This window comes from Rhinopithecus roxellana, chromosome 10 (assembly GCF_007565055.1).
Source record: "Rhinopithecus roxellana isolate Shanxi Qingling chromosome 10, ASM756505v1, whole genome shotgun sequence".
Taxonomy (NCBI): domain Eukaryota; kingdom Metazoa; phylum Chordata; class Mammalia; order Primates; family Cercopithecidae; genus Rhinopithecus; species Rhinopithecus roxellana.
This window is the reverse complement of record NC_044558.1, coordinates 22,220,194-22,235,501: the sequence shown is the minus strand read 5'-3', so window position 1 is coordinate 22,235,501 and position 15,308 is coordinate 22,220,194. Positions and strand designations below refer to the sequence as shown.

The 15,308-nt window shown below is 39.6% G+C and overlaps 1 protein-coding gene across 7 annotated transcripts in view; it reads left to right on the top strand.

The window, feature by feature from the left end:
• The first annotated feature begins 2,485 nt into the window (after positions 1-2,485).
• Positions 2,486-15,308, top strand: part of ANKS1B (ankyrin repeat and sterile alpha motif domain containing 1B) — a 1,300,027-nt gene continuing 1,287,204 nt past the window's right edge. For 5 of the 7 annotated variants that reach the window (XM_030938488.1, XM_030938486.1, XM_030938484.1 and 2 more), the window contains exon 1: positions 2,486-3,036. In XM_030938488.1, the coding sequence (XP_030794348.1) occupies positions 2,903-3,036 (134 nt within the window). In that variant the 5' untranslated portion in view covers positions 2,486-2,902. The remainder of the gene's footprint in view (positions 3,037-15,308) is intronic. The other 2 variants (XM_030938489.1, XM_030938487.1) reach the window with 2 other exon arrangements.

Below are 15,308 nucleotides of genomic sequence, written 5' to 3'. Positions count from 1 at the left end.
TGATGCGAATGACTTAATGGACTAAGACCACGTTTCATCATAGGCATAGAATATTACAGCTGGCAAGGCCGGCGGAAGGCATCCGACATAACTTCTTCATTTTACTTATGCACATACTGAGGTAGTGATTGTCTAATTTGTTCCCAAGATTCTATCGCTCTTTTCATTATTCACAGATGCAAAACATCTTGATTAAATCTGAATGTTTAAAAGATCTGGATATTTATTTTGGCCTCTGTAGATTTTTAAAAGAGTGTTTTCACTTTTAATTTGCATGTTAGTCCCCATGTAGCCAAAGCCTTTATCTTCTTCAATAAAAAGCTCTAAGGTGCAGTCACTGCAATGTCTAAAGAAAAAAAAGTTATGAGTTCACTGAAACCAAAGAGTTTGAGGCTGAAAAACTGAATTTGATTATCATATGTCAGTAGAATGCCTGAACTGTGGAATTGATTCTTAGAGTAAATCATTACTAACGGTTTTTGCATTGGGGTTGGCGGTTGCATGATTTGGGTAAGATGACTCGGGGCCTGCAGTCACCAACTCATCCATGATTAAATGTTGCTTGTGAAAACTGTGGGTGATTTTCAGCTCTGATCAATTGAATACTTACAGTATATTCTGGGAAAGGTGTGTTTTGCTTAGGTGGCAACATTAGGAAAAAGGAAGAAGGATTTCCTTATGCCATTTTCAAAATGAAAGTAATGGCTCCTTATCTCTTGTTTCTTTCATTGGTCTGCTAGTTCCATTATGTCAGGGATCATATTATTATAACATAGATTATCTTATAAAAAAAGATTCTAACACAGAAAACAAAACCAAAATGAATTAAAAAACGACACTAGCCAAAATCTACATACTTCAGGAAACCTCCAGTAAATAGCCATAATTTACCTAATACTTTGAATCATTCAAATGAAAACTTAGAACACAATGAATTCCATAAAAATGTTTTAATATACTCTTGTTATTTATCTCTAAATTTTTAAGTTTTAAGTTTCCCCCAGTTATTTATTTAAAATCTTTGCCTACAGCAGACAGTGCCGGATTTGAGCCTTGGCTCAGTTACTTTCTATCCCTATTATCTTGCGGGTAATCAGTTTCCTCATCTCCAAAATAGGGATGAAAATGGTCCTATCTCATGCGATTGTTACAAGGGTTAATGAAACATGGAAAGCACTTTGCATAGTGTCTGGTACATAGTAACTACTCATCAAATGTATGCAATAATTATTGTCTGTGCATTTCGCTTTTCCATGTGCGGCAGGAACGTATATTGGGAAGCACATGGTGTCTAGAGTGAGTCTGTTCTGGGGTCTAGTTCTTAGTCAGCCATTTACTCCATGTGGCATCTTGAGAAATTTAATTAACCATTTGAGCCCTATATCCTCATTTCTAAAATGGATATAATAATATCCAGTTCACTGGGTTGTTGTAAGCACAGTGCCTATTAAGTCCTCTTCCTACCAATCGATTATCAACAAGTGAACATTTATGAAGTCTGTTTCAAGGACAATGCAAAGCACAAGCTGTAACAGGAAGTTTTAATAGAAAATAAACGCGCGTTCTCCACGACGGCCAAGGAGAGCATCTAACAAGTCATGCCAACCATGCACAATGAATTGCTGATGATATATGCAAATTAAAGTGGATCTCTAATCCATGCCCATTTATATTTTTCGAGTGTGGATGTGGAGAAATTTTCAATGAGCCTTTTTCCTGGTATTCTTACAAGTCAGCAGATCTCCAAAGCCCAACTAAAATATGGGCTGATTAAAGACTTTAGAAAAACTGGAACAGTCACAAACTGCTCGGTGGCCGGTGCCACAGAAACTAGGACGAAACGAGCCTCTTCTTTCTAACCAAGGGCAGATCTCAGGCTCTCTCGGGGAGGTAAAGCGGAAGGGCGAAATGCCGGTCAAGTTGCCTAGACTCGGATGGAAGCGGTGGCCAAAGGGCCCCTCCCCAGTGTCACCAGCCTCCCCATCCCTATCATGGAGGATTTTCCTCAGGCGTCGTGACAGACCCGACGCGTGTCGCCGGGGCCCGCCGGGCCGAGGAGGAGCCGACTCGGCCCGTGGAACTCCAGTCCTCACACGGTTAACGCTCTTCCAAGGAGAGTGGAGGAGGGAGGGTCCCCGCCCACGAGAACGAAGAGAATCTCAGGGCCGAAGCCCCGCCTCAGCCGGCCCGGCCCCTCCCCGCCAGCCCGCCGCCCAACTTGGGCCGCACCGCGGGCCGCACCTGCCCGCTCGCACACGCCCCCCGCGCGCCAGGCCTCGTCGCCGCCGCCCTCCGCACGAGCCCGCTGCGGCTTGTCCGCACCGCACTGCCTGGGCGCGGGCCACAGCGCACGAGCAGCTGGCGCCGCCGCGCTCCTCCCCGCCGCGGACGCCGCCCCCGCGTAACCGCCAAGGAAGCTGAGGCGAGCCCGGGCCGGGCGGGAGGGCGCGCGGGCCGCTGCCGCCGCCGCCGCCGCGGGTGTTCCCTGCGCTCCCGCTCCAGCGAGGACTGTCTCTGCTGCCTTCTCTTCCTCCTCCGACCTCAGTCCTCACCACCCTCCTCCCGCTCCTCAAAAGCACCCCCGAGTCCCCACCCCCTCACTCCCCACCCGCGGGAACGAGGCCTCGGGAATACAGGGGAGTGGCTGTGGGGGCGCGTCGCGGCTCCCAGCTCGGCCAGCCCCTCTTTCAAGACATGGTCTGATCCCCATTGTAAAAGCTGCGCCCCGAAGAGGAGGAGAGAGTGGTGCTCCCTGCCTGGGGCTGCAGGGAGATCTCCGTGCTGAAGCTCTTGCATTATTTTAGGGTGGGGCGAGGAGGGCCCTGGATTTTGGGGAGTGGGGGTGGGTGGGGAGGAGGACCCGAGGGGGGTAAGGACTCCGTGGGGGAGTCGGTGAGAGACTATGGGGAAGGACCAGGAGCTGCTGGAAGCTGCTCGCACTGGAAATGTGGCTCTGGTGGAGAAACTCCTGTCTGGCAGGAAAGGAGGGATCCTGGGCGGTGGATCCGGACCCCTGCCCCTGTCTAATCTGCTAAGGTAAGGACGGGCACCAGCTCCGGGGTTGGCACACCTCATTATGCATTGTGATGGATATACGTCCTCCTCCTCACGGTTATTGCACCTGGTGGCTGCCAGCGATTCATTCTTAAATTAGATAGGAAAACAGACTGCGTGTATGGAGAGGAGGTATGAGCCTCCCAGTCAGATTGATGCCTTAGATTCTTTGAGTAATTTTAAAATAGCCTTCCATCAATGCGTCAGTAAGCTACTTTTCCTCTGAGCCGTGGTGCAGAACTTGTACATGTACTAGTGTTGCTTGAAGAAAATCGACGTTCCACCCGCTTTCCGTCAACGTTTATTATATATTTGCAGCTTTGAACCCAGCCTTTTTTGTCTAGTTAAATGAAATTGTCAGAGAAGCTCTTGCGTGCATGCAATTACCCTGCAAAAGCCACAGCCTTCGGTGGCTCCTACCTTCTCTTGCAGAAGGCGTTTGCTTTGCCGTGGGTTATGATCCCACAAAATGAAGTGAGTGAACCTTCTTTCTGGTGAGATGTCTTCAGTACAGGGTGTGTGTAAAACTTGATGAGGCAGGTTAGGCAGCCCCAGCAGTACTTTCAGTTACCTGGACATAGCTGAGTGAAACTTGGTTATTATAGCTCAGGATGAAGGATGCCAGGTCAGGATTGGGATAGTGTGTATGGAATATAGTAGAGGCCTTTTAATGTGAAGATGTAGGTGAGACTGGTATTGCTTGGAGAATCTAAGATGACATTTAAAAAAATGTCAAGGTCTTCGTTCAGCAGTACCTTGGAAATAGCGGGGTTGATTTGCATACTTGAGAAACTATTGAAAGTTGTATTGATGGACAAGTGAAATCAACTGGGAGGGAGGAAGCCTGGAGAGTATTCACTAGATACAATTCAAGGGAAGCTCTTTAGTTTATAAAATCATGGCTATCCAATTCATCCTGGATATTTTTGGAGTCATCAATTGTCATTCATATCTTCGCCTTAAAACATCTCTTGGATAACCCAATTGTGTTTGTAAAAATTTTAAAAAACCCAAGTGATTTCCCTGGTTTTTAAAAAACTGTTCCATGGTACCCTTGACAAGTGCTTAATAGAAACTTTTGGGTGATGACATTGCGTTCTTTACACAAGTTCTCATAGGTCGTGGTAGTCAGACAGTGCAATTAATTATAGGACTAGTTAAAAGGGAAAATGAAAAGTTTCTATTACAGTGAAATAAATTTAGCTGAAAAGTAGTTGATGGGATTTTAAAAAGCCCCATATGTTATTCTATATACTCGTTGACAGTGACATTTTATTGGAATGATATTTTATGTCAGAAGAATGAATATTTATAGGACATTTTTTTCAATAGGTAATAGAAATGACTTGTGTGTACTCTCTTGTTAAATAATCTTCAGTTTCAAACACAGGTAGACAATGTGTGCGTATTTCAGATTGCAGCTCTAATAATTGCCTGTAGTCACATTCAGTTTATATAAAAGCATTTTATCTCTTTATAGTTTTAAGTTACAGGTAAAATAAAAATATTTGCCAGTGGATCCATCAGCTATAAAAATGATTATGTCTAGAAACTGATATGCTGAAAGAGGTTTCTCAAAATAAACATTTTTTTGGGAAAACATGAGGAATTCTTTGAGAACAGTGAGAACTTCAGTTAATTTTATTGTGATAAATCGTATTTTAAAAACACTCTTTGTGACAAAACTCAAAAGCAAACTTCTTTTAAATACTCCTTTTCCAGCTGTGATTTTTTTTTTTTTAAAGAATAGATGTCAAGTTTTAGGGATAAAATGCCAAGTATTTAATGTTAGTGAACACTAAAGTATCAAAATAGTGACCCAGAGTGTATATCTTGAATGAGAGGTTTTCTCTTTTGCTGGTGTTGTCAAAGATAGCAGCAGTAGCTCTACAACAAAGATTGCACATAGAAAGCAAAAGTAAACAACATGTGTTTATTAGAGTACTTCGAACCAAGTTGTAAAAATCACAAACAAAACCAATAATTTTAAACTTGCTTTTATCCATCTTACACTGAATGAATGGTGTCTGAAGAAAATGAGAGTTGAAATTGTATTATTTGGGCGATCATTTGCATAAAATGACATTCCTAAGAAGGCACATGTTATTTAGTTGTCACTTTATTTCAAAAATGATTGTCATCAGAAATTTATTGGCAGGATAATGGAAAATGTGTCCCCTTATCAAACATAATGACACTTTGAAATTTCTTAATGTTTTAGAATGAGTTGTAGAATATGTTTGGCACTTTTTCCCCACTTGCTTTATTACTTGGGTTGTGTAATAATGGTGTCAGACCCTATGCTAAATGCTTACATGTGTCATCTCATTCAATTCTTATGTCAGCCTTAGGAGGTTCATTCTCATTTCACAGATGAAGGAATAAAAAGATAAGATTAAGGACTTGCCCATGGTCACATAATTAATAATGGCAAAGATTTGAAAATGTGTGATTCAGATTTGCTTTACCACATTTTAAGTCTCATTCATTGAATCTGTTTTATTCACAAAAGTTTAAAGGTATATGGCCAATTTAGACAGTCCAATCTGAACATTTTTTGCTACGAAGAATAATTTGAAATTCCTTAAATTTTGCTATTTTTTTCTAATTAAAAAAATCTCACAACTGCCCTTTGAGGGTTCACTAGACAAGAACTTTTCTGAGGATGCTTCTGATTACTTGTTACCTACTGATAATAAGAAATTATCCTTTGAGCAGTAACTGTATAATGGGGAATCCGGTATGCTTTTGGGTGGCACTGCAATTTTCAGCAAAAGTAAGGATGCCATTGAATAAGTTAAAAAACCTCTCTAAGCCTCACTACTCTTATGGAAATAGTAATAATAGTACCTATCATATAAGATTGTTATAAAAGGATTAAATGAAGTATAAAGTAATGAATGCAAAACATTTAGCATATAGGTGTTCATCGTTAGTGTTAATATTTTTCATGCACCTCTAAAGTGCTTGACTCTATTCTTTAAGACCTTAATGACTAAAGATTTGCTTGATATTGGACTGGCAGTAAATTTCTCATTAGAATCATAGAATCTTCATATAGGGAGGGACCTTTCTTCCAACTTCTCACCTAGTGCAGAAATTTTCTCTGTAACATCTCTTACCTGTTAGTTATTCCAGCCCTGTTAGACCTTCCAATGACTAGATCCATTCTGTTTTTGACAGCAGTAATTATTTTAAAATTTTTCTTGTCATTGAGCTAAAATCCACTTCCCTGTGACTTTCAGCAATTGATAGTAGATTGACTGTACGGGTCAATATGAAGTAGTCTAATTCATCTGCCAGGATAGTTGTTTGGGTGCATGTATTTTTGTTTTCTTATAAGTATTTTTAATGGAAGAGCTATCATCTGTATTGACCTTTTATATGGCAAGACAGCATAGGTGTTAAGAACTTAGTTTTCATACTTTTCACTACTCTCTTTTTCCTTCTTTATATATTCTCAAATTTTGCAATGACCCTCTTAAAATATGGTGACTAGAAATTAACAAAATGCAGTAGATGTCCCTTGACCAGAGTAGAACATTATGGCTGAATGAAATACCCAAGGACAACAGGTTACAAGAAGCATTTATAGTATGATCTTGTTTTTGCAAGGAAAAATAAGTTTGTGTGAACATTTATAATGTGCTTAAGAAGTCTGGAATGATAAGATGCCAAAATGAAGATAGTATTCCTCTTTGAGTGGTGGAATTGTGGGTGGACTTTATTTTCCTTTTCCTTATTTGCATTTTTCAGTGTTCTGTAATGAATATGTATTATGTAATTAAAATAAAATAGCAGCTATTACAACATGATACAATGAAATTATTATCTCTTTATTATTGATCTAAGACCTACCTACAGGTCAAGATTTTCTGGGCCATGTAATGGTGTTGGCTCAAGTTGAACATATAGTCAATTACAATTTCCTGGTGTTGTTTTTTCAATAACCTGTGAAGCCATGATTCCCCTTTCTGGTACTTTTAAAAGGTGGAGCTTAAAATATTCCTATTCCATTTTATCTGATTTGTTTTAGGTTGTATTTGTAATTTCTCTAGATCTTTTTGACTCTTTTTTTTTCTTCTTTCTGACTCTTCAATCTGTCTTTCAGCATATTAACTTCTCTCCTCTGTATCATCCAGAGATTTAATAAGCATGTTTTCTATAACCTAAATTCAACACACTGTGCTGTATCCCCAAAGCACCTCTCTTCAACTTAATATAAATTTTAAAGTAGCAATCTTTACTCATGATATTTCTACCAGAATTGAAGCCATGTAATAGACAATCAGCTATTTCTCTCCATTGTTCCTATGAGAATATTGTGAGTTATTTTATCTACTGCCTTTCTAAATTCACACTGTGTTTAAGTGTATGGCATTCCTTTGATCTATCCCTTTAAATTCCATCAAAATCAGTCTACTTTATTATGGCTTGTTTTTGGCAGTGAGTCATTGGTAATTCCTAGTATTGGCGAAAATTCCTTCTACCCTCTTGCATCTAATTCTTCTGGGTCTGGATATGCATACTTATTTAAAGCAGCTTACTGTCCCTTATGGTCTCTGTTTGGACCTTCAGTAATCTCCTGAAATTATTTGTTTATCCCTTCTGATTTGAAAATGCTTCTGAATAGGGAAAATAGAAGCAAAATAAAAGCTGGGAAGAATTAGATTCTTGGCATTGTTAGATATCATAGAAAATTCTCTTGTGGTTTAAAACTACCCACAGTTTTCCTTTTACTCTGTCAGAACTTAAGGTTAAATTAGTGAACTATTACACCTCCTTTCTGTTTTTCAAACTTAGCTTAAAAGGACATTAGCGTTTTTCCTGGACAAGTATGTATTTCTTTTTTGTGTTTGCTTGCAGTTATACCTCTTACTACCCCCCTTCATCCTTAAAGAAATCTGAGCTCATCAGAGCACTAAAATTGAGTTGCCTCCCTCCTTTTCTTCCTCCACATTTTATGTGAAATTTCAGTTTATTTAACAGATCTTTTATGAGACAGCTGCAAAATCTTAAAAAAAAAACTCTCTTCCTTTGGCACAACTACCTTTTATTCTAAACAAAACTAATTTCCATGTAAAATGTATATTTAATTAATTTTTTGCTGAGTATAGGATTGAGAATTATTTGTATTTTAATATAGTGATAAAAGTTTATTAATGCCTCAATTTATTTGATTATTTTAAATGCCTCGAAGAGTTTAGTTTTATATAAGAGGTATTTAGTAAATTCTTGTCAGAAATAAATAATACAGTTCTTAAGATCCCCATATGAAAAAGTAGATCGGTAAGAAGTGGGGCAAAACAATCTTCTGGTCACCAAAGACATCAAAAACAGAGAGCTTATAATTTTTCAGATTTAGGATTCAGCTCATGACGTTTTGGTGATGAGTACAAGGAGGTAACAGGCAACTAGGAAGTATTGTAATTTTCACAACTATTTGGGCAATTGTGGTTATTGGGACTCTGATATAAGAAACTCACTTTCAGGGAAACTGCATTGGTTAAATGGAATAAATCACAAATAGAGCAGTTAAGCTCCATGAAAACGTTATATCTATAAAAATAGTCAAGTTGCAAGTGGGTTATCTATTTTAGATAGTAATGATGTTTGAAGTGGTGATTGCACCATTATGTTCAGGGAGCTGTATCTGCCAGAGTGAACAGTGCCAGCTGCATGATGGGGAGTAAGGCGAAAGGAGAGCGAATTTTGGTATTGACCTCTTTCTTCACTGAGCAGGGTTTTCAGCTCCCTTTTCAAAACACTGAGGGTGATGTGTAGCAGTGAACTAGGGCAACCAGCCAGTGACTACTACTCAACCTGCCCATCCTTTGCAGTTTCTTGTGTGACAGTGATTTCTTACAGATGACAAAGGCTGATGCAAGTCTTCACTGACATTAAGGCAGAAGCATACAATATTTATTAGTGCCTCTACTGACTTTAGCAAGTTAATCTTTCAGGTGACAGTAAACAATTTGATTAGTTCAGTTATATAATGAAATAATTTTGAGGTAATTTTGGAAAATTCGATTAGAAGCCTATGATAGACATTATTTCTGAGTATTTAACTAGAAATGGAAGCTGACTATAATGCCAGACAAAGGTTAGAAAAGACTAATTTCAACCTATGGAACCTGAAGATATTTAACACTTAATGCATTTTAGAGTGTCTTTAGTTTCCATTTTGGACATATTGCAGAATGATGTTAATTAAAATACAGTGAGTTTTTATTACTCATCATATGTTGATATGGGAGAATATTTTATATTTGAAAAAGGAATTTACAAAGAAGACTCTTCTATCTTCCATTTCTTTCTCATGCATGTGAGGACATGGTTATGTAAGCCTTACAGGCAAGCAGAGGCACAATGCCAGTTGAAAACTCATTGAATTTTCTTGTGTAATACAGATCTAGAAACTTTTCTTAGAGTCTACTTTTGTTCTTTAGTGTCAGTAGGATATCAAATAAATTTTACCTTTGTGTTAAATCTGGGTGAGGCTTTTAATTGATTTTTGAAGATGGATCAAAAAATATGACCAAAGAATAAATTATGTTTTCCACAGTGCTATGATTTGAATGTTGTCTCCAAAACTCATGTTGAAATTTATTTGTCACTGTGACAGTATGAAGAGATGGGATCTGTCTGGACATGGTGGCTCACATCTGTAATCGCAGGCTTTGGGAGGCTGAGGCGGGAGTGTCACTTGAGGCCAAGGGTTCAAGAATATCCTAGGTAACATAGTGAGACTCTGTCTCTATAAAAAACAAAACAAAACAAAATAACTAGGTGTGGAATTGCCTATCTGTAGCCCCAAGTACTTGAGAGGCTGGGTGGGGAGGATTGCTTGAGCCTAGGAGTTTGAGGCTGCAGTGAGCAATAATTATGCCCCTAAACTCCAGCCTAGGTGACAGAGTGAGACCCTACTCAAAATAAAAACAAAAACAAACAAGTGAGACCCTTTAGAGGTGATTAGGGCTCTGCATGTATGAATGGATTAATGCCATTATTGTGGGAGTGGGTTAGTTATCATGGGAGGCTCCTCACAAAAGAATCAGTTCAGCCCCATTTCCTCTTTCTGTTTCCCATGCTTGCTTGCCGTTCTGCCTTCTGCCATGGGATAATGCAATAAGAAGGTCCTCACCAAATGCTGAGCAAATGCTAGTACCATGCTCTTTTACTTCCCAGCATCCAGAAATGTGAATCACAAAAACATACGTTGTTTGTAAATTACCCAGTCTCAGGTACTCTCTTATAGGAACACAGAATAGACTAAAACACTCTGTTTCTTCTACTGCACTGTCCAGAGTGTTCATCTCTGAATCTGCTTCTTATGAATCATGTTTTCTTATTAAACGACATGTCTTCATGGATCTAGTTGTGAAATGGAACTTTGATTAAGCTGTGCAGTAGAGTTACTTGGATTATGTTGTGTTATGAGAGTAGCTTTATTTGAAGTGGTTAATTACTTCTAGTTAAGTGAACTGAAACAAACTTCTTAGACTTGTTACCATTCTTTGATCAAGTTGGATCAAATCTTGATTGATGGATGTGAGCATAAACAGCCCACCTCCTTTCCTGTTTCTGTTTCCCACACCACATTCCCTTTAACCCTCAATCACGTCTCAGAAAAAAACCCCTTTTTTCTAATTACTACAAGTTCACCCTGGCTCCAGTTTTTGTGCCAGCTGGCATCATCTCTAGATTCTAGCCTATCTCAATATTTAAAAAAAGAATTTCAACAGATTTTAGATACAGGAAGTATGTGTGTAGATTAGTTACATGGAAATATTGCATGACACTGAGGTTTGGAGCATGGATCCCATCACCTAGGTAGTGAACATGGTACCTAATAGGCTGTTTTGTAGGCTACCCCCCTTCCACCCTCTAGTAGTCCACTGTGTCTATCGTTCCCTTATTTTTGTTCATATATGCTTTATATTTAGCTCCCACTTATAAGTGAGAACATGTGGTATTTGGTCTTCAGTTCCTGTGTTAATTTTCTTAGGATTATGGCCTCCAGCTCCATTGGAGGAGCTGTTGCTGCAGAGGACATGGATTCATTCTTTTTTATGGCTACATAGTATTCCATGGTGTATACGTATCACATTTTCTTTGTCCAGTCTACCATTGATGGGCATCTAGGTTGATTCAATGTCTTTGCTACTGTGCATAGCACAGCAAACGCATGTGTCTTTTTGGTAGAATGGTTCATTTTCTTTTGGGTATATACACGGCAGTGGGATTTCTGGGTCGAATGGTAGCAATTTTAAGTTCTTTGAGAAATCTCTGTACTGCTTTCCACAGTGACAGACAACCTACAGAATGGGAGAAGATATTTGTAATCTATGTATCTGACAAAGGCCTAATATCCAGAATCTATAGGGAACTTGTTTATAAGTCAACAAGCAAAAAACAAGTAACTCTATTAAAAAATGAGTAAAGTACATGAACAGACATTTCTCAAGACATAAAAGTGACCAACAAACATATAAAAAATGCTCAACATCACTAGTTATCAGAGAAGTGCAAATCAAAACCACAGTGAGATAGCATCTCACACCAGTCAGAATGGCTGTTATTTAAAAGTCAAAAGTCAATAGATGCTGGTGAGGCTGCAGAGGAAAGGGAATGCTTATACATCAGTGTTAATTTATCCTCTAACCTCATGGGCCCAGTGCCTTTTCTTTTGTTTCTTTACCACCAAAAAGTGTTTGTGGGACCTGACAGTTAATTCATAGTGAAGTTGTAATTGATTGGTAAAGCTTTTAGAAAGAAAGCTCTGTTCATATTTTCATTTAAAGAGGCAACAAAACATTAGGCCAAAAAAGGAAAGCCATCAACCTCTTCTGGCAGAACAAATGGAGTGGATTTTGCCAGGCTTGTAAGAGAATGTTGGATACAGGTGGCAATTCTTCCTTTTTTTTGGAGACAAGTTTTCACTCTGTCACCCAGGCTGGGGTGCAGCAGTGTGATCACAGCTTACTGCAGCCTCATTGTTCCCCAGGGTCAAGTGATCCTCATGCCTCAGACTCCAAGTAGCTGGGACTACCAGCACGTGCCACCACGCCCAGCAAATTAAAAAATTTTTTTTTGTAAGGACAGGGCCTCACTGTTCCTCAAACTCCTGCCATCTGTAGTGATTCTTCTGATGGATCTGGACAAAGTAAATTGAAAACCTTCTGGAAGGATTCACCATGCTAGACACCATTAAGAACATTTGTGGGACAGGCACAGTGGCTCATGCCCATAATCCCAGCTCTTTGGGAGGCCACGGTAGGAGGATCACTTGAACCTAGGAGTTCAAGACCAACTTGGGCAACATAGGGAAACCCTGTCTGTTGGGGTCTGTTGTTGAGAGCTCATGCGATCCTTCTGCCTTGACTGTTCTTCAACTCCTGGGTTGGTCTCGAACTCCTGGAATCAAGCCATCCTCCTGACTTGGCTTCCCAAAGTTCTCGGATTATAGGTGTGAACCCCCATGCCTGGCTAATTCTTCCTTCTTAAAGGGTGAAGGGGAAGGGATTTGACTGGAGACGTGAGAAATGAGAGAGTATATGACTGGTGATAGAAGAGTCTTTTCTTTTTGCTACTCATTTAGTCGCTAGAATTTTTTATTAGATTATATAAACCCATTTTAGATATAAACATATAATATTTGCCTATATCAGAAGTTATTACTTAGATGTACAGGCATAGCTCAGACATATTGTAGACTGGTTTTCAGACCACTGCAATAAAGTGAGTCATACAAAATTTTTGGTTTTCCAGCGCATATAAAGGTTATGTTTACACTATACTGTACTCTGTTAAGTGTGCAACAGCATTATGTCTAACAAAACAATGTACGTAATTAAAAAATACTTCATTGCTAAAAATGCTAATGATCATTTGAGCCTTCAGCAAGTTGTAATCCTTTTGCTGGTGGAAGGTCTTGTCTCAATGTTGTTGGCTGCTGACTGATTAGAATGGTGGTTGCTGAAGGTTGGAATGGCTGTGGCAATTTCTTAAATGAGACAATAATGAAGTTTCACATTAGTTGACTGTTCCTTTCACAAAAGATGTTTCCGTAGCATGAGATGCCGTTTGATAGCATTTTACCCATGGTAGGACTTTCAAAATTGGAGTCACTGGAGTTATTGCTCTTACGCCTTGCTGCTGCTTTATTTATGTCATGTTCTAAATCCTTTGTTGACGTTTCAGCAGTGTTCCCAGTGTCTTCACTAGGAGTGTCTTCACCAGGAGTCGATTCCACTCATGAAACCAATGTCTTTGCTCATCCATAAGAAACACCTCCTCATCTGTTCAAATTTTATCATAAGATTGTTGTCAGTCAGTCCAATTTTCAGGCTCCACTTCTATTTCACTTGCTGTTTCCACCACATCTGGAGTTCCTTCCTCCACTGAAATCATGAACCCCTCAAGGTCATTCATAAGGGTTAGAATCAACTTCTTCCAAAACTCCTGTTAATGTTGACCTCCTCCCATGAATCACAAATGTTTTATTTATTTATTTGTGATAGGGTCTCAGTCTGTCACCCAGGCCTGGAGTGCAGTGGCATGATCACTGTGCTCACTGCAGCGTTGACCTCCCAGACTCAGTGAGTCTTTCCTTTCATCCCCCTGAGTAGCTGGGACCACAGGCATGTGCTACCATGCCTGGATAATTTTAAAATTTTTTGTAGAGACAGAGTTTCCCTATGTTGCCCAGACTGGTCTTGAACTCCTGGGCCCAAGTGATCCTTCCACCTTGGCCTCCCAAAGTGTTGGGATTACAGGCATGAGCCACTGTACCTGGCCCGCAAATGTTCTTAGTGGTTCTATAGCTGCCACTAGGTATGGCAGCTACAACCTTACGAAATGTATTTCTTCAATTAGAAGACTTGAAAGCCAAAATTACTCCTCAGTCTCTGGGCTACAGAATGGATGTTGTGTTAGCAGGCACGGAAACATTAGTCTCTTGTACATCTCCATTAGAGCTCTTGTGTGACTAGGTGCACTGCCACTGAGCCGTAATATTTTGAAAGGAATCTTCTTTTCTGTGAGTGGTAGGTTTTAACAGTGGGCTTAAAACGTTCAGTAAACCATGCTACAGACAGATGTGCTGTCATCCAGACTTTGTTGTTCCACTTGTAGAGCACAGGCAGAGTAGATTTAGCATCATTTTTAAGGGCCCTAGGATTTTTGGAATGGTAAATAAGAATTGGTTTCAAGTTAAAGTCACCATCTACATTAACCCCTAACAAGGGAGCCTGTCCTTTGAAGCTTTGAAGCCAGGCAGTGACTTCTCTTTAGCTATGAAAGTCCTAGATAGCATCTTCTTCCAATAGAAAGCTGTTTCATCTACACTGAAATTTTGTTGTTTAGTGTAGTCACCTTTATCAATTATCTTAGCTAGATCTTCTGGATAACTTGCTGCAGCTTCTGCATCAGCACTTAACTGCTTCACCTTGCCATTTTATGTTATAGAGATGTCTTTTTTCCTTAAACCCCCTGAACCTCTGCTACCTTCAGATTTTTCTTCTGCAGCTTCCCCAGGGCCGGTCAGCTCTGATAGAATTGAAGAGTTAGGGCCTTGCTCTGGATTAGGCTTTGCCTTAAGGGAATGTTGTGTGGCTGTTTTGATCTTCTATCCAGACCACTCAAACTTTCTCCATATCAGCAATAAGGCTCTTTGGCTTTCTTATCATTCATGTGTTCAGTGGAGTAGCACTTTTCATTTCCTTCATGAACTTTTCCTTTGCATTTGCAGCTTGGCTAACTGTTAGGCATAGGAGGCCTAGCTCTCAGTCTGTCTCGACTTTTAACATGCTTTCCTCACTAAGTTTATTCATTTCTAGCTTTTCATTTAAAGTGAGAAATGTGTGACTCTTCCTTTCACTTGAACACTTATAGGTCAGTGAAGGGTTATTCGTTGGCCTAATTTTAATATTGTTGTATCCGAGGGAATAGGGAGGCCCGAGGAGAAGGAGAGAGATAGAATGGCCAGTTGGTGGAGTGGTGAGAACACACACAGCATTATTCAGTTCACAGATCATCATAACAGATATAAAAATAATGAAACAGTTTGAAATATTGTGAGAATTACCAAAATGTAACATAGAGGCATGAACTGAGTACATTGGCCTAATTGAAAAAATGGTACTGTCAGACTTCTTAGACATATGGTTCCCATAAATCTTCAATTTTTTAAAAAATACAGTATCTGTGAAGTGTGCAATAAAACAAAGTATTTCTGTACACATTTATTA